At 49.1% G+C, this 20,658-nt stretch overlaps 8 protein-coding genes and 2 non-coding genes across 10 annotated transcripts; 3 read left to right on the forward strand and 7 right to left on the reverse strand.

Moving 5' to 3' along the window:
- Positions 1 to 622: 622 nt before the first annotated feature.
- BO70DRAFT_373299 (uncharacterized protein) lies at positions 623 to 1,354 on the reverse strand (the record flags this gene model as incomplete). The annotated part of the gene is made up of 3 exons (XM_025544905.1): positions 623 to 679; positions 733 to 1,182; positions 1,244 to 1,354. 3 exons carry the CDS (start codon positions 1,352 to 1,354, stop codon positions 623 to 625), a joined length of 618 nt encoding a protein of 205 aa, XP_025396660.1.
- Positions 1,355 to 1,679: 325 nt separating this feature from the next.
- Positions 1,680 to 1,769, reverse strand: BO70DRAFT_t266. Its single transcript has one exon. It is a non-coding gene; the product is annotated as a tRNA-Asp (tRNA).
- Positions 1,770 to 1,852: 83 nt separating this feature from the next.
- BO70DRAFT_364764 (cupin domain-containing protein) lies at positions 1,853 to 2,638 on the reverse strand. Its single transcript, XM_025543893.1, has 2 exons — positions 2,142 to 2,638; positions 1,853 to 2,082 (listed from the first exon to the last, which is right to left on the reverse strand). The coding sequence occupies exons 1-2, from the start codon at positions 2,573 to 2,575 to the stop codon at positions 1,947 to 1,949; spliced, it is 570 nt and encodes a 189-aa protein (XP_025396661.1). The 5' UTR covers positions 2,576 to 2,638; the 3' UTR covers positions 1,853 to 1,946.
- Positions 2,639 to 3,633: 995 nt separating this feature from the next.
- On the reverse strand, positions 3,634 to 4,705 carry BO70DRAFT_431597 (lipase family protein; the record flags this gene model as incomplete). The annotated part of the gene is made up of 3 exons (XM_025548253.1): positions 4,579 to 4,705; positions 4,364 to 4,532; positions 3,634 to 4,312 (listed from the first exon to the last, which is right to left on the reverse strand). The coding sequence occupies exons 1-3, from the start codon at positions 4,655 to 4,657 to the stop codon at positions 3,634 to 3,636; spliced, it is 927 nt and encodes a 308-aa protein (XP_025396662.1). The 5' UTR covers positions 4,658 to 4,705.
- A 1,013-nt stretch (positions 4,706 to 5,718) lies between these two features.
- Positions 5,719 to 7,866, reverse strand: BO70DRAFT_431598 (uncharacterized protein). Its single transcript, XM_025548254.1, has 5 exons — positions 7,813 to 7,866; positions 7,231 to 7,761; positions 7,019 to 7,168; positions 6,703 to 6,971; positions 5,719 to 6,652 (listed from the first exon to the last, which is right to left on the reverse strand). The coding sequence occupies exons 2-5, from the start codon at positions 7,632 to 7,634 to the stop codon at positions 5,874 to 5,876; spliced, it is 1,602 nt and encodes a 533-aa protein (XP_025396663.1). The 5' UTR covers positions 7,635 to 7,761; positions 7,813 to 7,866; the 3' UTR covers positions 5,719 to 5,873.
- A 632-nt stretch (positions 7,867 to 8,498) lies between these two features.
- On the reverse strand, positions 8,499 to 9,294 carry BO70DRAFT_297644 (class I glutamine amidotransferase-like protein; the record flags this gene model as incomplete). The annotated part of the gene is made up of 3 exons (XM_025539576.1): positions 8,499 to 8,921; positions 8,978 to 9,170; positions 9,227 to 9,294. The coding sequence occupies 3 exons, from the start codon at positions 9,292 to 9,294 to the stop codon at positions 8,499 to 8,501; spliced, it is 684 nt and encodes a 227-aa protein (XP_025396664.1).
- A 1,071-nt stretch (positions 9,295 to 10,365) lies between these two features.
- BO70DRAFT_t263 lies at positions 10,366 to 10,477 on the forward strand. Its single transcript has one exon. It is a non-coding gene; the product is annotated as a tRNA-Ser (tRNA).
- A 598-nt stretch (positions 10,478 to 11,075) lies between these two features.
- On the forward strand, positions 11,076 to 12,203 carry BO70DRAFT_381763 (alpha/beta hydrolase). The gene is made up of 2 exons (XM_025545491.1): positions 11,076 to 11,573; positions 11,626 to 12,203. Exons 1-2 carry the CDS (start codon positions 11,151 to 11,153, stop codon positions 11,965 to 11,967), a joined length of 765 nt encoding a protein of 254 aa, XP_025396665.1. The 5' UTR covers positions 11,076 to 11,150; the 3' UTR covers positions 11,968 to 12,203.
- Positions 12,204 to 12,916: 713 nt separating this feature from the next.
- On the reverse strand, positions 12,917 to 14,556 carry BO70DRAFT_389302 (uncharacterized protein). Its single transcript, XM_025546068.1, has 5 exons — positions 14,179 to 14,556; positions 14,019 to 14,126; positions 13,557 to 13,948; positions 13,440 to 13,504; positions 12,917 to 13,388 (listed from the first exon to the last, which is right to left on the reverse strand). The coding sequence occupies exons 1-5, from the start codon at positions 14,338 to 14,340 to the stop codon at positions 12,979 to 12,981; spliced, it is 1,137 nt and encodes a 378-aa protein (XP_025396666.1). The 5' UTR covers positions 14,341 to 14,556; the 3' UTR covers positions 12,917 to 12,978.
- Positions 14,557 to 17,862: 3,306 nt separating this feature from the next.
- On the forward strand, positions 17,863 to 18,702 carry BO70DRAFT_364770 (uncharacterized protein). Its single transcript, XM_025543894.1, has 2 exons — positions 17,863 to 17,984; positions 18,104 to 18,702. The coding sequence occupies exons 1-2, from the start codon at positions 17,982 to 17,984 to the stop codon at positions 18,551 to 18,553; spliced, it is 453 nt and encodes a 150-aa protein (XP_025396667.1). The 5' UTR covers positions 17,863 to 17,981; the 3' UTR covers positions 18,554 to 18,702.
- The last annotated feature ends 1,956 nt before the right edge of the window (positions 18,703 to 20,658 follow it).

The following is a 20,658-nucleotide window of genomic DNA, read 5'->3' on the forward strand; positions in this document are numbered from 1 at the left end:
AAGAAGGGACAACATCATGTAATATCCAAACGCCAGGGCCACCTGAAGGAATTCCGGTTACGGAAAATCGGCTGTTACACTGTACTCATGTCTCATGGACAGCATCAGGGCTAATGGAGTTCATGTAGGGCGTATGTGGCTCGAATTATAAAATGTTCACAACAGCTATACAGACTTGCTTTAAATGTCACCGCAATGATAATAGTCTTTGGTTGCTCGTCCATGTCCATATTCAAGACGTCGATAAAGGTTCAGTCAGCGGATGGCTGCAGTCCAAATGGCGCTTTTCATGCCTTGATGTAGTGGTGTGTATCCCAACAGATATCCTTCTCCTTGGCACCGTTCATGGCGATGCACAGTCCGGTGAAAGCCCACTATCGTACTTTGCACTTGCAGCAGGTGTAGTCGTAGTGGGTCCGATGTGGCTCATATGATTCGATTTCCGTCTCCCGGCTGCCATCGCTCATAGCACCGACGATCTCGAAAATTTCCCACCAGCATTAACCCCCTGTCGGAACATACAACCAATGCACTGTGGGTGAATGTGTTAAATATGTGGTTGTGAAGGACAGATTTGATCACTTGAGCAGTATGCTCTCTATCTTCTGGGTTTCTATAAGAACTAACTATAGTTGTAGGATGAGGCCCTTGCCAGTTTTCCCTCCTTGTGATCACTACCCTACAGAATCATCGGTCAAAATACTTTCCACTGTGAGCTGTACCTAGACCTACCAATGCCAGTATAAAATAATCCAAAACTCTGTCCTCTTCCTTGATCCAACCATCTTGTCTCGAAGTAAAGGGGCGTTCGTCAAATGTCTGGGCTGAGTCCAAATCAATCCAGAGCACTCTAGAATTTTGCCTTGAACAGACCATCATGTTTCGTGGCCAAGGGTCGCCATGGACAATATTTGCATTGTGAATGTCGTCCAAAATCTCGCGTAATCTTATCATACGCCGCTCTGCATAGTTAGATACGTTGATTGGCTCCATGTTGGGAATATATTCTTTGATAATTGCACTTGGAGGACGTTCATCATTGATGAACATAGATAGCTGCGGGTATTGGGTGGGATCCAGTTTCTCGATTGTCCTATGGAAATCGGGAACAACTCCCCGCTCGCAAAGTCGCGTGTCTCTCAGTCGTCGATATGCCTTCGACTCGCACACGAAAGGATTGACCTCTGTCATGGTACTTGTTATATTTAGCGCCGGTTATATGGTGTGCAGCGTTCCTACCTACCACTTTCATAGCATATTCTCTTCCCTTCATTGCCACTCTAAAAATCACGGAATGGTTGGATTCTTTCAATTTCTCCTGAATGACGATATCTGAAGGGCTCGTAATGTGCATTATGGTCGGATTGGTAGAGATTAAATGGAAAAGATTATGCCAATATAGTCGCAATGATATCTAGTTCGATCTATATACTTCTGCAGAAACTGCAACGAATCAAACAAGACGAAGAATTTTGAACCTTCATTCAATGGCCTTGGTTTATATTTGGGCTGCTATTTTTGTCTCCAAATTAAAAGCCCGATATCTGTAACGAGGAAAAGAAAAGACAAGAAAGAAAAAACAACATCACTGAGAAGGGGTGGTTGTTGTGTGGTAATATACCGGGCAATAATGTCCGTGCGCCTGTCCGAAAAAAAAACGAAGAAGGTAAAAAAGAAATCTCCTCGACTGGGAGTCGAACCCAGGTCTCCCGCGCTTGTTCCTGTTTAGGATTGACAAGCGGAAATCATGACCGTTAGACCATCGGGGATTTGATATATTAGGTCTTCTATTCTTAGTTACTCAAGCACTTTCTGCAATTTCCTAACATTCTACGACCAATGATTCATTTGCAGACGATAACCACACATTCCTCAGCGATAGGTTAGGGCTGTCGTATTTCCCCTGACATATTTTTCAAAAAATGTAGAACACTCCATACAAACCACTAATCCGTCAGACCCGGGATCTTGGTAACCGGTAATCCCTCCCCCGACTCTGTTTTTGCCGGGTTCGAGGGAATAATCACGGCCATAAAGCGACAGTATTCCTCTGTGATATTCTTCCAGCCATGCATAGTGCCCCTGCCAGATCAAAATCAGCACACTGTCATCACAGTTCAAACACTCCATCCCAAACTCACCTCTGCACAAACACATCGCCCTCTGATAACGTCTTCTCCACCCCATCATCCAAAATCAACTGAACACTTCCCTTCAGAATGACCCCATACTCCAGACTATGGTTCCGATGCAGATACGCCGCGCCCCTCTCTCCTTCTCCTGGGGGAATATGAATGACCTCGGAGATTATATCCCCGCTGGCCATTTTCCCGCGCGCCAGGTTCTCATTGCTCAGTTCGCTCTCCGGCCCTTGGAGATTGACGGGGTAGCCATGGGTGCGGTGAATGAGACAGAACCCCGGTATCGTATTAGGGTTACTGTCTGCTGGGATGGGACGCGGGTTAACCAGTTGGGCCTGGTCGTCGTGGGGGAAGATCGCTTTTCCTTCGGGTGTGTGGCCCGTCACGACTCGGCGGATGGCTGGCAGGTGTGGTAGGGGGTGGTATTCTGGCATTGTTATTGTGTTGGCTCGCGTGGACGGAGAGAGTACTCGCAAGCGAGGACGCAGGAATATGAATGCCAGGGCATGCATCTCCAGCTCCGAGTACTCGGGGCGGGTTCGGCAGTCGGCGGCCGGCCGGCAGTCTACCGGGGCTTGCGGGTATTCGACGTCTCATCATTGGAATTAAAAATTTTGGGACGGATCGCCTATTGGCAGGTGATCGAGATTTTGGCATGACATGATCGTCAGACAAGAGGTGCGACCACAACCTTGTTGTCCCCGGTGATTCGGTTGCGGGGTTCCTGTATACGAGGGCCGCCACCCGCCATTCTGTCGCCGAGATGATTGTGTCTGCGCTGCTCTCCTCTTACGAGATAAGATGGGCAACCTTGTGACGGCAATCCTTTTTCCAACCAGAGTCTGTGTAATCAAGTATCGGGCCATGTCGGGTTTCATGCTCGCTCTCAACCAACCTCAACACCTACAATGATAAGTTCTGTAAGGACATATTCTACGAAGGTCTCCAGTTAGTAACAAGAATATCCTCAAACCCTCCCTTATCAAGACGTCAACCACAGTTCGACAAGCTTGTTTTGAGAACGTGATTTCGTGGGTCTGTTATAGTATAACTCGCTTCCGCGGATAAAGGGCTGACGCCTTGAAAGTGTAGAAAATGAGACATCGAGTTCTTGAAGAGGTGAAATGTCGATTGAACTGTCTAAAAAAAGTAAAGCACACTCAACGCGACGACGCGGTCTATTTAGACCTTGCAACTTGAGCGGGACTATGCAAGGTCAATCCTATTGCTCGGTGCCCAATGTAAAATAAGGGATTATCACCACCAAGTAGCTTGTTTCACATGCTGGGATCAAAGTTCCTAGGCTGTTGCCCAGATGTCGATCATAAACTCAATCCCCTCATTATAAAAATTCCGATCATTAAATTCACATATTTGTGGTTCTATATACTATTGAACGAATGTTGATAAAGAACGAGAGGGCCTCCTTTCCCTTCATGGTGGCTTTGAAGGCTCGCTACAGCCTCTGCCCACAACCATTCAGATCACTGCTTTAGTTCGATCGTTTGAATGGCATTCCAGGTCCGAGACATCCATCAGTGCGCTCAAAGTACCAATGATGGGCATCGATGGTAAGAAGGTCTGGAATTCCAAGAGCACCGGTGTTGCCCTTGGGATCATCACCATTCTGGTAGACGACAACCGCGCTGGCATTGACCGTCGCATTGTTGGGGGCGGTGATGTGATATTCCGGACTGACATGGGCATATCCCATCAACTGCAAAGGCAAGTTGGGCACCGGGTCTGTAGTATGCGTGAAGCGGAAGTTCGCGCCCTTGTTCTGGTTGGTGATGTACTTCGCCAGTGTGGGGTTTGCCACGCGAGGCGAGGCAAAGGCGTATAGAGTCGCCACGTAGCCCTGTTCGCGCAGGTCTGCAGCTGCGAGTGTTGCGACCGCGGCACCAAGACTGTGGCCCACCACGACCAGCGAGTAATCGGGATATTGGGTGACTGTTTCTGCGAGGGCTGTTGTGATGTTGGCGCGTACGTTGATCCAGGAGCTCCAGAAGCCCAGTTCCGCCTCACAACCACTGCATAGGTTGGGGTTGGTGTAAATGAATGTGGCATCGGCAAGCCAGTTGCGAACAGAGTAAGAGCCTCGGAAGGCGAGGACAATGGCTTTGTGGGTGACGTCGATGGCGAGGTAGCCGGAGGTATCGGTATTGGTGGTACTGTCGTCTGTGTAAGCAGCTGATAGCGCAATCATCTAGGGTCCTCCTTACTTGGAAAAGTCCATCATAATACTCGTCTCAGATTCTTCAACGCTCGGACAGTTTTTCGCCCAGCAGGTCAATTTCGAACCGGCCTTGCCGACATAGTTAGGCTCGCAGTACGAAGCGGCGGCATATTGCACCCAGAAATCGAAGGAACTGAGGGCTTCGGTTGTAATGTCTGAGTCCGTTAGCGGGGGTAGGCCAGTCGCTTGGATTGCACGCACCTCTTGTCTGCAGGGCTGGGAAAGCCTCGCAGGCGGTGATAGCGGATAAGGCCACCAAAAAAGGTTTCAGGAGGTACATAGTGGTGAGTGTGAGCGTGGATGCCTGTCTCAAAAGATCGAAGACCCCTCCATGGTCTTATATTATGCCCCTGGATAGAGATCTCTGGACAGCTCGAGCTAAAGCGCCGAGTGTGTTACCGCGGACGCCATAATGTCCGCTCCGCGTGATACAGTCATCCACTTATGGCTCAATTTTGGGTTTTTTTGCGAGTCTCCGGTGATGAACCGGACGGTCCTTGCCAGGAATGGGCAAGTAGGAAACCGACCGAAAACAGCGGAGCTTGGCCATTTATCGTTTCGGCTGTTTTATGCGGTGGATCATCGCTCGCGGATCGACGAACCATGGATCGACCCGGCGGTTCAGGGGGCATCGGGGAATGCCCGAAGTCTAAAAATACAACCCTGAACATCATCTCCTCACGCAAGCTTTGGCAGATGAATCCCCAAACTTGGCAGATGCCATGAGATAACGATTCGCTGGCCAATGACCGAACCATACTTATTGTGCCTGTCTATTCAATCGAGTCAGGGCAACCGAGTGGGTCGCTCGCGTGGACTGAACCGTCTGCCATATGCCACCCACCAGAACCGAACCGCAGACTCGGATCATTGGTCCAAGAAGCCCCCCAGTATTCAGACCTCGGACCTCGGATTGCATATGCAGAGATGTACTCCGCCATGTCATGGAGGTTAGTTCACGCAAAATCCGGAGTGTCAACGATGTCATCGGCATGGGCTGATAAGCAGTCCCCATCTCTTCAGATCGGAGATGACTGCGGTAGTCCCGCTGACCATCACGATGGCCTTTTTCATCAAAGATAACTTCTTTTAATTGGCCCCAATGAACCTCGGTCGGCATCGGTATCCACTTGACAGTTGTGCGTGGATGTGCTTTTTCTGGAATAGCAGCATTCCTCGGACCACCCCCAGGAACCCCCAATGAAAATGTCCCGCCCCTTCTCCGAACGAAATGCCAACCCCTGCATGGAAATGGTTCTTCGCAACAGCACCAACACGTCATTCTTGCTAGGGAATCTCCGGAACGGCAGAGGAACAGGTTATTGTTCAAATATAGTTCACCTGCACTTTCTCTGAGGAGTCGTGATTAAGAAGTAACCCACGCAGCACTTTTCCTGAACACATGCTATATTCGATCTCAAATCTCTAATCTCGAGCAACACTTGATGATGCAGGTCTTTTGTGCAATGTCACGCAAAACTCAAACTCCCGAGTGATCAATTGGAAACATTGACCCATTCTGAAAATATACTCGGCCAATCGCCAGCATCATCAAACAGGTTGTCAGTACCCACTGCTCCGGAAGCAAATGCATATTGACCATTCGTTCCGATCCCCAAGCTTTCCAAATAGAGAATATCGCTTTGTTCCATAGCCTGCCAGAAATCCGAATCCCGAATGCTTCCGTTCATCATGGGGCAGCGACTTGATGTGGTTGCTGGCGGGGCCACTTCCTGAGGATCGGACTGCGTCACAGACGATGTCTCGCCGGTGACAGATGGTTGGGATGGAGGAGGCGTAGTAGTTGACGCATATGTAGATAAAACAATGTCGAGGACCGACTTGAACATGAAGTATTTATCGGGAGGGTCGCCGGGTTTTGACACGGATAAAGTCCACATGCGATGTGAGAGACTCTCGACATAGATTAGGACGCTCGATCGTGCTTTGGTTCGGAAGTCGTTCCACTCGGGGCTCATAGAGGAGAATGATAGGAAACAGATGTGGGAGGCGGAACTAATAGTGAGGACTAATTCGCACCATTCTCTGATTGAGAAGTGGATGTATTGATCTGCTGGAATGGAGAGAAAATATTCGAAGAAGACGCGTATTTCTGTCAGGCACGAATATGCATGCTCAAGTAAATACGATTCCTGACCTGGTGGCACGAGCGAAGATTTGGGATGACCTTTGTAGCCGGGTTTGGTGTCGAGAACTTTGAACGGCATAAAGGCTATGTTTACCTTAAGGGACATAGCGGATAGATGGAGAGGAACTATATATTTATTAGTATATGTATCCTGGTACATATCAGTTTGATAATACCGTTATCGCAACCTTGCATGCGCTCAAAAATTTGGAGGTCCAGCCGAAGCGATTCCATCGTTTCTTGAACTATTTGTTGTGTTTTGATAGGACATCCGTCGGATCCACGGTTTACCTGACAGCGATATGTTTCTTCAAAGAACACCTGAAGCCTCGAGTATCGAAGTCGATTATCGTATGGCTGACCTGATGTCTTATTGGCATCAAGTGCCGCTTTTAAATAACTATACGCTGGATCATCACCGCGACGTCCCAAGCTAACAGATAATCTAAGATTGATATTAGACAAGTCGGAGAAACAATGGGACAATCTCACAGAGAGCACAAGTTGTGGGTTCCAAGGCACGCATTTCGAGACGCTTCATCATCGACATTTTGAGAGAGCTTTAGGTCAGATATCATAGTTGAGAGCATTTGCAGAAACTGCGATATTTGGTTGTTCAGTGGTCGTAAATGTAACGGGCACCTGCAACCACAATTTAGCCCATTCAGTAGACGAGAGGGTATGTTCAGCTTGATCTTAATTACCATGCGATATAAATTAGTATACCTTGCACGTAGTCCAAACTCTTTTCCCCGTGAAAGACAATCCTTTCACTCAGTACCCGACGGAATCTTTCGTCAACCCTCTTTTGCAGGAATGGCTTCCGTACTAGGCATACCGTGAGAATGGCCAATAATAGGAAAGGACGAGATGATGCCATCGAGGCCGCTGAGGCTATGTTGGGCACTTCGACGAACGGGAAATACATTCTTCGCAGTTTGAACAGCGATAGCAGCTCTTCTGCCTCCTTCATGCTGATATTAAAGCTACCAGTCTTAGACTCACAAGCTGCAGTGTTACTTGTCTCTGCTATATTGGTTATTGATCCACTGGAATTCTCAAGAAGCCTATCACTGGGAGTTTGAGCCCCCAACACACGGCGATGCATTTCACACAAACCTGCCGATTGGTCTTCCTGTTGGGGCTGATCTTGAAAGAGCGCCGAGACAACATCATCGTCGCTAGACGGAATTGCACCAGTCCGCACTGTTTGGCTCTTCGAGGCTTTTTCATTTCTAACTGGCAATCAGCGAATGTCCCAGACTGAAGTAAAGCCAAACACTCACCGTGCCGTCGACGGCGAAGAGGCCGAAAAGGTGCAGTTATATCCAAGTTTTGCGCATCTACCGAGTTGAGTACGGACCACCGAACTTACAGTTGCTGGTTCGGGCATACTATACCTTCGACAAGCGTCCGTGCCGCATGTTTTCTCGGTGGGTAGACACCGGATCTTGCGGGATCTGCATAGATCGCAGGCTCTGGTACTCCGGGGACGCGGGCAGATAAATCTAAAGTCCTCGCCCATTTGTTCGTTCATTTATTTCCTTTTTCTTTTTTTTTTTGTTTGCAATTTTCTCGGGATGAGAATGATTGAGCAGTGTGATGGGATATGGTGGATGGCTGTCAGACGCGGTCGCATTACTGGGGAGATGCGGGGGGGAACTCAAGGCGAGCCCGCATGCGGATGGCAGGTTTAGCCGGGCGGCTTCCCCAATTGGGAACATCCCGGTTCTGCTGCTTTAGTCGATGCCCTAAATCATCAGACTGGGATGCTGGCAACCAGCGATGACAACGATAGACACTTCCCAGTGGCTGATGGATGCCTCGCCCTTCTTAAATATGATTTATGATGAGGAATTTGGTAATTGGGGACGTCTTTCATGAATTTGACTGAGCAGGCTGCATACAAAACAGGCAATTGGCACATGACCTCCCTCCATACAGTGAATGACCCAAATCACCCAGGAAGAGTTCACAGCTCATCTTTGTAATCCACATCTCTAGTCGGGAAAAATCCTGCCCGGATCATATGCTCAACTAGAGACCCTTCTCCGCCCCATGTTTCCCGCCCAAAAGCCGCGACCATGTCGAGACCATTCAGCAAAGCTCCAGTCGTCCAAATTTTTGTATCTTGCACCCATCGCTTGTCTACCCACTCAGTCCCAGGGGCCATTTGCTTCAATCCGGGATAGAATAGACGTGGTGCCGTTGCGACCTTGCCTTCCAGAAGCCCCGACGCTAAAACGGGCTCAAATCCGCCGCAAACGCACAGGAGCGCAGCGCAGTCAGCATAACACTTCCGCAGAAACTCCTTTTCGACAGAGCTGGCTTCGTAGCCTAATTTACTGGCTCCAATGACCACGATATCTAATGGGGGACAGGTAGCGAAGGAGTCCTGCTCGGGATTATCAGTTTCTTGCTTGTTTCATATGCAGTGGTATTATGAATTACCGTGGGGGTCACTTTCATATTTCCTGTGAGAGCCGCAGGGGTGGAGCCGTCCTCATTAACCCAGTGAAAGATGAATTCTAGAGCCTGAGCTCTGAGCTCTTCAGAGATGGCAATAGGGGGTAGGTCCTTCACGAAATCACAGCCTATGCTGCTGAAAAAGCCAACGGGGGCCACATCGAGTTGTTCGGTCACACTGTAGGCCACGCAGTCAGCATTCATCTCTCTATGAAGTAGCAAGTAGCAACACACGTGTTTAACAGCACAACGCCCACATGGATCGGGCGTCCAGGGTTGCGGAGGTCGACGGGAGAAGACATTTTGGAGATGAAGAGAACAGTTCTATAAGAGTCTGTGGGCCGCTTTGATGAAAGCTATTGTTATTGATGAGCAAGCTGAACAATAGGCAAGGAATCGATTTTATAGACAGACCGATGGATATTGTATACTTCGTTTCCCAGAATGTGATTGGCCGAATTCCACCGACCATGCGGGACGGCTAGACCTTCCACCCACGTTCCGCTCTCGCTTCGCCATGCCCTCCGTCTCGGGCATTGCCTCTACGCATTAGCAGGGTAAAGTAGTTCATTATCTCCATCGTTTTCATTCACCATGCCATGTACATAAACTCAATTCGTGATTTCGTATCCTGTCGCTTTTTTTCATAATTTTTCTACTTGAGTTGACTGCAAAAGTCACGTATATTTTTCCGGTCTATAGCCAGCCACAATGGGTCCTGGCAACTTCCTACTAACACATTGCGACAAAAAGCTGATTATGACATGATTGAATGCAAATGCATCACCAAAAGAATTTTGCGCTTCTTTTCATTCTCTAAAGGGTAGTGAATGTATGTATAAAGCAACCATGAATCACCAGGATAGGACCAGACCCATTCAAACATTCGGGCCTCTCCAATAATTATGATCACCCGTCACTTTCCACAAGAAAAACAGGCCTGATTTCAAATTGGCGACTAGGAATACGAGCCAAAGCCCCAGCCAATCCCTGACTCGACTCCTCAATCTTCATGTCTAAGAGTTCATCGCCTAAATTCTCGCCCTCCCTCCAATAGAATGTGCCATGGACGGGATCATAAACGAAAGCCCTTTGCTGCGAGCTCTTCTTCACCTCCCACAACCCTTGCACATCCATCTTCTCTGGCACATTAACAATGACCAACACCTCTGTCAATCGAATAAACCATTCGAGAATTTCACGCAACGCCGTATGGTCAAGTAAGCTCCGGAAGTTGGGGGCTGCTGGCAAGAGTCTCGCAAGGCTGAGCTTGATTTCAACGGACGACGTGGTTCAGATTGGCCTAGGAGTTTATTATGTTCTCATTATTCTTAGCGTCTGAAAACCTTCACAAGGGACAAATTAGTAATCAGGACACTTTGGCCGAGTGGTTTAAGGCGCAGGCCTGCTATTCAGCGTTACTCCGGTACTGCTATAGTATAGCCTGTGGGTTCGCCCGCCTGGGTTCGAGTCCCAGAGGTGTCGCATCTTCTTTTCTTTTTTTTCTTTTTAGCAAGATGGCAGAGTTGGGCTATTTGTTTTACTTGAAATAGCCACAATACATATAATCCTAAACTAATCGTTTCCATACCACCCAAATTAACACTCCAGGGAATAAATAGTCATTAACTTATAGATTTAGTATAAGGCGCTCCTGTGGGCCTGTGGTTGCAAAGTCCCTACCTCTCTCTCCCTACTCCCAATAGATCTGTTCAATAATATTACTAGACTACTACTGCTGCTGCTGCTGCCCCTGAAAAACATAATACGATAATTGCTATTGGAACCTATCAGGTAATTATACTGTGCTTACCAGTACCACACCCTCGAGCCAGAGGTAGAACAGGGGCTAGCCAAAGGGAAAACTTAGAAATCCTGCAAGGGATCGATTAATGTAACTATGTAAACCTAAACAAGCATCATTCAGCGAGTCAAGTTACGGCATACACCCAGTGACATGGAAACACGTAGTCATGCAGCATAGCTGCTAATTGGACAAAGAATTCAGTGATTCAATTTACTAAAGAGGCCCTTACTTCCTAGCACGACGGTCTCGACCAGCCAGAATTAACCATAAAGTACCCTAGACCTCGAGCTGGATCCGGGGTCAGCCAAAACCTGACACTGTCAAACTCCAGCTGCCACCATCCTCTCATCCATGGATCCCATATCCAATACCAAACCTAATCCGACCATTGTCTTCGTACCTGGCGCGTGGCATACGCCTGCTCCGTACAAGGACATGCTCGAGCTTTTACAAAATGCCGGATATCCCATCCAAAGTGTCAGTCTACCCAGCGTGAATGGAAAATATACTGAACGTCAGACCCTCGCTGCGGATGTTGAGGCTGTTCGTGAGACTTTACTCCGGGTAGTCGACCAGGGTAAGGAGGTCGTGCTTCTGATGCATTCGTATGGGGGATGTGCCGGCGGTGCTGCTGCGAAGGGACTCAGTCCGGTGCAGCGGACAGGCCCGGGCGCAGTGATAGGGCTGGTCTTTCTTGCGGCATTCCTGGTGCAGGAGGGTCACTCGCTGGTGCAGACAGCGGGAGGGAAGTTGGATACTTGGGTAGTAGAGAGGGTAAGCGAAAAGGCATTATGAGATCGCTGTTAAGTCTAATACTCTCAAACAGGGCGATGGTCAGCTGGATGTACAGGATACAATCGAGGTCTTCTACCACGATGCTCCCGCAGACAAAGCATCCCAGGCAGCATCGGAAATTCAGCTTCATTCCCTCGAGTCTTTTACTACACCCTGCCCGCCAACTGCTTGGAATGATGCCGCATTTGATCATCGCCGTGGCTATATCATGACGAGACAGGATCGTGCTTTGCCCTACATTGGACAGGACATGATGTTGAAGTTGAGTGGAGTGGAATGGGTTTTGAGGGAAATGGAAACTGGCCATAGTCCCTTTTTGAGCAATCCCGAGGAACTGGTGGATCACATTCTCAGCATAATACGTTCTTTCTAGATTCAGGAATGAGGTATTTAATCTCGAGGTGGTTGATTTAGGCCGAAGAGATGGTCACATTGCCCGACGCATAAGGCGAAATGAAGTAGTCGATGCTATCCAGTGTGACAGACAGACCTGTCGATACCAGTTGAGCAGTCTCAGAGCTAAAGGTTGCCAGCGACCACCGTGCGGAGTAGGCCCACGCGAGTCGAGGAAAACCCATCTTGAACAGCGACAACCACTAAACTAATTACAGTCCAGTCCTCCAAAGGGGCGGGGTACAAAATCAAAGGGTTGATGAGGGCTAGAATTTCTAATTGTTGCAGGCATGGCGGTGCCAATATTTATAAGAGCGCATCGGACATTTGGCTAGGGCAAAGAGCGGCCTCCCCTCTCTGTAACCCTGCGATAACCCACTCCATGGGGTGTATCCTCGTATCCCAACATTCGGCCGCTTGCCCCGCCTAGATATGGGACCGTCGGTCTTATCAGGATACTCCGTCGCATGCACGCTGGATTCTCCCATTACGATCGCTCTCGCGGCATTGTGCACGTACTATTCGGTTGCACTGCTCAAAAATCTCAATTGTCCGCCAACCGACAATCCAGGCCGAAACCTGCCAGCAATACAGGCAGGGTTGCGATCCACGCAGGCGCACGGTAATAACCGACATGTACTCTGTACTCCGCACTCCGTGCTGAATGCCACCTTATCGCTCGACGGGCGAGAATCCGTCCGGGTGATAAGTAGAGATGCGATCAGCCCGATATTACAGGCTGGACGATGAGATCGTGCTCTTGGCGAGTCGGATGTACCCGCCCAGGTTCAAATTCAAGAAAACCTACCGGACGGTAAAGGCAACAAGCCGGTAGATCCCGCTCCACTGACTTGCCTCAAGAAAATGGAGGAGGAACACATCTATCTCAAGTGCCTGCACCGGATTATGATTATGGGATAGGTAGGACTAGCGATTATAAATCGAACAATAGCGATTGACATAGGAAAATTAAGCGGTGAAAGAAGGACTTTCATATCATCCCTCCACTCCCATCTGACACTTCAAATGTCCTGTGGACATTGACATGGTGCGGGCCCCATGGCTCCGTATTCGGATTCAAGTTCTCTTGGCTGCTATTGGGAAAGCTCATATGGCTTGGTGCCATCGGGGATGAAACGGTGGTCACCATGAGCCCATTCGTCTTGCTGAGATCCGGACGCCAGTAACTTATGTGTTGCGATCCCTTCTTTGGGCGATCTGTGGTCAGGCTCGCAAGGGGGTGTTGTCCTTCGGTACGCTTCCCACGACTGCTACTGCGGCCATAGCCGGAGGCTTCTTCCAGGACCCAGCGGAACAGGGCGCGAAGGGTGGCGAGGCTCCCTGCGGCGATGCCGATTCCGGTCTCAAGCATAGACCAGATGATAATTTGAAAAGTAGAATCTGACCACATTAGACTTGTAACTGCAAGATGACAGGCTGTCATTAACATACAGAGGAAATCGGGGTCCTTATAGGTGTGTAAGAATGGGAGCCGGATGATCACAGCTACACTGGCTCTGGAAGGGGTTAGTTATGCCGCTTCACAGGTCAAAAAAGACGTGCACCTACATCGCTCCCAAGCTCAGGACTGCTGCTAGTGCGGCCTTGGTCCTTTGATTCATTTTCAGCTGCCAGAGCAGGATCCCGGGCATGATCCCTAGGGTTCCATCCGAAATGATGGTGAGCGAACTATAAACGTAGGCAATTGTTAGGAGGGTATCAGGGTCCCCGCAATTTCCATGGACGTTTGTATCAACGGCCATCCAGAAATACGAGACCGGCTGGCAGTCGAGTACGAAGGTCAGCCAGATCATCAGCCCGATAGCAATCACCAGACCGATGACGGTCCACAAGATGATGCGCTGTATTTTGTTGACGGCTAATCGGAGTAGAGCGATAGCAATCGATATTTTGGCAAAGGCGGAAGACCACATGTAGAAGATTTGACTGAGCCACCACAACTAATCATGCCCTGTTAGCTCATGCGCAACGACCGGAGTTCCCTTCTAGCACCGGGAGAGTCCTGCATACCAGACGCGCCTGCTCCATCGTCTTGAGATCCGTGAATTCGACATTCCTATGACCAACCCCGTGCTCTGCTCCGATCATCCAGCATGTATTCATTGCTATTAGCAATACCTAAACAAGAATCAGCCGCCATACATCAGTTGTAGGCCTCATTTTGACCTACCAGCGCAACAATCATCAGGGCATCGTCCCACCCAAAAGCGCGAACCAGAAAAATGCGAACAAAGCTGCGCAATATCACCAGAACCGTACAAACACCCATCAGCACGGCCGCACAGATGAAGATGCCCAGACTGTGGCCGGTAAGAGGCATCGAGGAAGCCATTATGGCGGACACCGTGTGGACGACGGCACACTGACTGGCTTACGAAGGGCCTGCAAGATGAGGTACCTTCCGTGTATTTAGCTAAATGCCAGTGGAAGGGAGACTGTTCCTGGATCAGAGCGATCTAGAGGAGTTTCACTATGCAGCTGCTCTGGTGACGGCGCAAACCTACCCATGATCATCGACGGAAATTTTGGCCATCGACCTGAAAGACAGGCCGTGGGCGGCCAATGAATGGGCCAGACCATTCCGGAATTTGGGTCGGCAATTTTATACCACTGTTGGAGTGGAGCCTGACAAGTGGGGAGGTTCCTGAAGCTCTGGAACTTGTTCCCGGTATGTATCAGGATCGATCGGACTGCGGCACTCGGCGGCGAGTAGGGTATTGATTTACGAGCCATGACGGCGATCTGAAGGAGTCCCGTAGCGAGATAACCGAGCCGCTGCACCATGGCTGTTCGCTTTCTGTCCCACGGCCCCGATGGCGACCCGTGGCCGCGGGGCAGTAATGCATTTCGTTTCCCACGATGGGATGCAGGGGCGCTCACCTATCAGAAAACGCCACCTCTATCCTCTATCCAGCCACAACGTCCATCTGGATTATCAGGTAAGACACGATCAGCTTTGTACCAATATGCGGCTATGCCATGAGGTCTGCCCGTTGATTGTGCGGTTGGTCGAGGCGGATCCCTGCTCTCAGGTTCTCCGACGCCCGGAACATCCGAGCCGAGAACATGACCAGGCATTTAGGTTGGCATGCGGCACTCTTCCGAGTGTCAGACGGACCCCCTTTATGACAATATTCCATGCTGTTCTTGGAGGGTTGCAACCAGGAGACTCCTGGTTCAGAAGGTGCTACAGCCCATCGGACATGGAAACGGTTCGGGTTGGCCTGTGGTGGGGTAGTGGATCCGCGCCCTGGGAATACTAGAAATTTCAAATTCGGTCCATCCTCTGTTATCATTTCTTATAATTTGTAGGGAGTAGATAGCGTGGCAGACTGAAACAATCCCGGCCCAAATTTGCTCCCGGGGCTGGAAGCTATCCAGATCGGAGCTAGCGTAAGTCGCTACCATGGATGGATGGGTACGCCGGTACCCGCCAAGTGACTTCTTTTGTCTAGTTCTGTTATTGACGATACCATTCCGGTTGTCGTTTGGTCGATTCTGACAGAGGTGGGGTTTGGATTTCTAAGACGGGTAACTCCGGAGCAGACAGCTTGAGATGTCCAATGTGCAAACGTTCTTCCTGCCAGTTCAGCCCCGGGTCAGTTTGACGGCAGATGCCGGTTGTCGATTTGCTAATCATGTGACTATGCATCGTCCTGTACGTGACCTAGCCGGCTTCACCTCACCACCTACCACCAATACACATGATCCTCATTTCTCCTTGAGCCAGACCGCTGAATGACTCTACATTTTGAGGCGAGCAGAAAAGAGGAGGAAGACCTGATAGATGGAAGCGGGACCGCCAGGGCTTAAATCTTGATATCCGCCGACAAACCCGACGGGGCCCTGCCTTCCTATTCGGGGAATGTTGGCGGGTGGCGTAATCGAACCTGGCTTGTGGGAGTTGATCCGAAGTGACAATGACCTTGTTTTCACAGAATTCATGAACAATAATGGAAGGAAGACAGCCGCGTTGTTGAAGCCGCGATGCAAACGCGACACCGCGTCGTTCGCGCCACTCAGACCGCCTACTACTTCCAGCATTCTGCCCCCAAAACACGCCCATTCGGACGCGCGCGAATGAACCTCATCATCATCTCGCAGACTGCTACAAGTGCCTCTCCCATTGATCTATATAGGTAAATCAAAGAGCTCACCTCGGCTGACTACACCCGAATCTGCGAGCTGCACGATATGGGAGTTGGATGGGGTGTTTGCGATGTTGGTTATATCTATAAATGCCTTCTATGTCTCATGGCTTGCAGCGTAGTGGAGGCTTCTATTCATAAAGTTCAAAATCTTAGTTAAGTTATCTATACTATTATACTTTACCTGGTATACTTCTCTGTTACTCCCCTGTCCCTGACTCCCCTATTCCTGGCTGCCTCGCTTGTAGCCCGCGCCCTGGGGTCCATTGCGGTCTAGTAATTCAACTAGTAACAACTTAAAGCGAATATATATTTCTGCGGCACGGGACATCTCACGGTTGGCGGACATGAATGCGAGATACTGAAAATTTCTGTCCAGCGGATCAATCAAAGTATTAGCAACCATGGCCTTTCTCGGATTCTGTCCTATATTAACACTTTATTGAATTTCAATGACGTTTTGGTGGCATCCTAAAGATATGTAGAAGTCAGAGAGCCTGAGGCATAAATTCAAGCCTAAGCATTGTAGGTCAGATGACATGGCTTCATCCAGCCAATAGAAACTCTAGGATGAAGAGTCCGTGCAGTAGCCTGATGCCCCAGGCATGATATTAGCACTGCGGGCAGTCCGCAGGCTAGACCACTTTGAGTGTAGTGAGTGACAGATAGTTGACACCATATTCCTAAGGCACCAATTATGGACAAGATTTCCGTACAGGCGAATATAAACGAGCAAAAAGTACAGCGTCTGTTATTTTTTTATCTTATTTTCCGGATAGCCATGCTTGCATGTTGCTCCAGCCGATTTTAATTCAGCAATTTGCCAAAGTAGTCATGATAGTGGTAGACTCCTGTTGGAGTAAATATACGTGGGCCGGTCAATTCCATCAGATTTCGGCGATCTGTCGGACCTACATTATGAGAAATGTGCTAGCCACAGTGCCACAACATGAGAGTGAATTATTATTACCATCAACTCCTGCGATGACAAATCTATCCATCGTGGATGATGGTATGGAAGAGTCCACTATGCATCATCATATTTCATTGAGAATCACTTCATGCAAAATGTGAACACCACCAAGAAAAGAGGAAAAGAGGAACTAGCGTTGCTTGAGACCAATAAATCATTCGGCATGGTTGCTCTATTTAGTAAAGAAAAGGTTACAGTCAATGCCGCCGCGGTCAAGGGGGCCGCGGATGAGTTGAAAATTCATACTCGGCGCAGACACCTTCTTCCTTGCTCACCTAGTTGATCCAGGCACTGGCTTTGCACCTGAATATATTGTTCTCATGAAGGGGTTGAGAACCGTGGTAAATTCGAGCCTTGGAAATGGCTTGAAAACAACAAAATATGTGCATGTTAGTGTGATTCACTATATGCGTAAATTAGACCCTTTAGGGCATCGGACCTGAAATATTGGATACATGGAACACTTGCTTTTATCAGACAAGATTATAAAGACCGGGGACTATTAGTTTTATGAGGAAATATGAATGATCTAGAGAAATCACATAGTACTTTAAAATTCACGCATTTCCCCTGGCATTGCAACGTTGAAGATCCTTCTGGAGCATATTGGGCAGCAAATGTTTGGTGGGTCCGACAGCTATCAGGCCCCAATCAGCAGGACTATCAAGGCCGGGATTTGATCTTGGAGATCCCAGACATCAAAAAAGATCAAGCTGTGATCAATCCGCCATCCCTGATCCAGACCCACTCTGCCAGGGAGCTCAAGCTGGCTATAACAGCAGGCCATATAACAATGCTGTTACACAATGCCAGCCCTCTATCCCGAATCATTGATTCTCCAACATCTACATCATGGTACGTGTTTTCCAAATCTTCACCCATACGTAGCCCGGAGCTTCATACAGCCTGATCTCTACATTCGGAGATAGCCCCTTCATCATCCAACCACTCTAACCCAGTCTAACACGCCACAGAGCTTCGCAATCCAATTCGAATCCGCCGGCGTTTACCACGTCGGCACCCCCTCAGAGCAAATGCTCGTCTCCTTCGAAGAGCTCCTCGGTTTCTACGCTGGGATTATCGGTCTCCTGGAATACGGACACGGATGGCAGGTCACGAAAGCTGTGGTTCGTCGAATCATCGGACGACTTCGGTGGCGACCCACGGAGAGCCCATGCGCAGTGGGCATCGACAGTTCCGGCCCCATATACTATGTGATCTGTCATGGAGAGGATTCTATCCGAATTACCGCCCAGGAGTTGGACGCTTCGCTGTTCGGACGTGTGATTAAGAAGCAGTGGGATCGGGGATTGGGGGATCCCGGCTGCGTGATGATCAGTGCCTCAATCTTCCGGGCGTTTATCTATGGACTGTGGAAGAACTTGGCATATCATATGAGGTGGAGGAAGATGGGATCTTCATGAAGTTTTGTTTTTATGGGACGCTTTTGCTGGAGTTTGAGGGGCGATTCACATTCCTGGTGGCGTTGTGTACTAGTTTTTTTCTTGTTTCTTGATCTCGGGATTTGCGGGAGCACTTCACAGCGATTGGTAATCTTTATGCAGTTCTGGGCAATTAGAATTTCTTACCCGCGAAAATGACGCGTAGGCGTCAAGGAGAATGGCATTGTTTGACCATTCTATGCCCATTGATCAGCCATGTGAAAACCAGGATTCTCTCACAGGGGGTCGATCGATCGACGATATCAGGGAATGCCGTGTCCAGAACGTTCGACACTCCTCGTCGATGTCGACAAATCGGGGAAGAGTACCAGATGACATACAGCAAAAGTGGAACACAAGCAATCAGAGTGAAGTTTCCGTGGCGGTGCCCCTGGCCAACGGTTGGTGCCTGGCAGGTTGGGTAGAAACGCGGCAAGTGGGGATGCAGTGGCGCTGGAAGAGGATTCCGGGTGCCGCTGCTGTCAGGGGCGGACGGACTGCGGACGGACTGCGGACGGATGACTGGTTTGCTTTTCTTGCGCTTGAAAGACAGAAATAGGATACTGCGAGTAGATATGTCCGAGGAGAGGGGAGTTTTGTGGGGGGGAAGTTGAAGCATATCAGGGGATTGCAACAAACGGAAAGGGTGTTGTGGACCACACCTTTTGGGCGTGGGGGTGTTGCAGGAAAAAGTGTTTTGCCCTTGTTCATTCACTATGGCACCTCAACCAATGCCGATATCACCATACACTTTGTTAATATTATTTCTAGAACCTGCCAGACTTTGCTTCCTCTGAACAGGAAATTGAGTTGTACTTGCACGTCATTCCACCCTTCTTGAACAGCACACCCATGCCCAACTGTCTCAGAAACCAACTGCCAATCGGGACCCACTTTCGACCCTCCCAGTAAGCTGGAAGCGACAAAAACATCTGCAGACTGAAATTGACTTCCAAATCTGCACCGCGGTGAGATCTTGACCTATACAAGTCCATGGGACGCCCCGAACGCTAACAATGCCCACTTCATCGCTCCCACGTGGGCCTTGAAGACCTTGCGTCGAATCTGAAACCGACATTCCGCACTCAACGCTATCGGCTTATTCGGTTCCCCACACCATATTGAAATCGTGGACCGCCCACGCGTTCATACCGAAGAACGGGTAAAGTGCATTGGCGGTTGTCCATCGTAAGCATTATCCACTTCAACCGAGATCTGACTGTTGAGTGGATCAGGAAAATTTCTTCGAACGCGGCCCGCAGATACGATAGTTGCCGACTCTTTCGTTAGTATAGAAGCTCATCTGCTGGATCAATCCTATCATGCGTTGAATTGTCTCGTTCCAGATTAGGTTTTACAAGATAAGACGCAAGATGGCCACACTATCTGGCCCGGTCATGAAACCACCATTGGCAGATTTCACCTGTTCCTTATCCCGATGCTCAAATGAGCGGTTTGGGTCGGTGATTGATAAACAGTCGAGTCTGGGAAGCCGTTGATTTTCTCCCGTGGACTCATCACACAGTTCATGATTGTTATCCGCTTGGAAAGAGGAACATCTGCCGACGCTCGTATACTGTTGTCTCCAAACAAATATCATACCAGCGCAATTTCGTCCGAACCGGGTTGGCCATTTTAGCCGCACCCTTCACCGAACCTGAGGGATCCAATCAATCAGTGCCAAATCAAGATAACGATGATATAAACATGAACACCGAATTGACCTGCCAGAGCATACTGCGCGCCATGCATCGAAAACGGGAAATGCGACGCGGTCGTCGTTCCCTGACCCGTCCCTGGAAAGGATTGTAGGATGAGCCATTAGTCCTTCACTACTGATAACCAATTCCCGATATCTGGAAATGATAACAATTGGTCCATCTTTAGAAGCAGCTGGCATTTTTGAAGCTCTTGTTGGCAAAGTCAGCGCAAAGATCTCTGCCAGGTTCCTCCGCATGCCTACAACCTAACATCATGACAATCGGCCCCCTGATAAACACTTAAACATCTTCTGTCTCCCAAATAACCATCGAATACCCAATCTCCAGTCAAGGATCGAAAGGTGGGCGGTTAATGATTACTGTAAG

This window comes from Aspergillus heteromorphus (assembly GCF_003184545.1).
Source record: "Aspergillus heteromorphus CBS 117.55 chromosome Unknown BO70scaffold_25, whole genome shotgun sequence".
Taxonomy (NCBI): Eukaryota; Fungi; Ascomycota; class Eurotiomycetes; order Eurotiales; family Aspergillaceae; genus Aspergillus; species Aspergillus heteromorphus.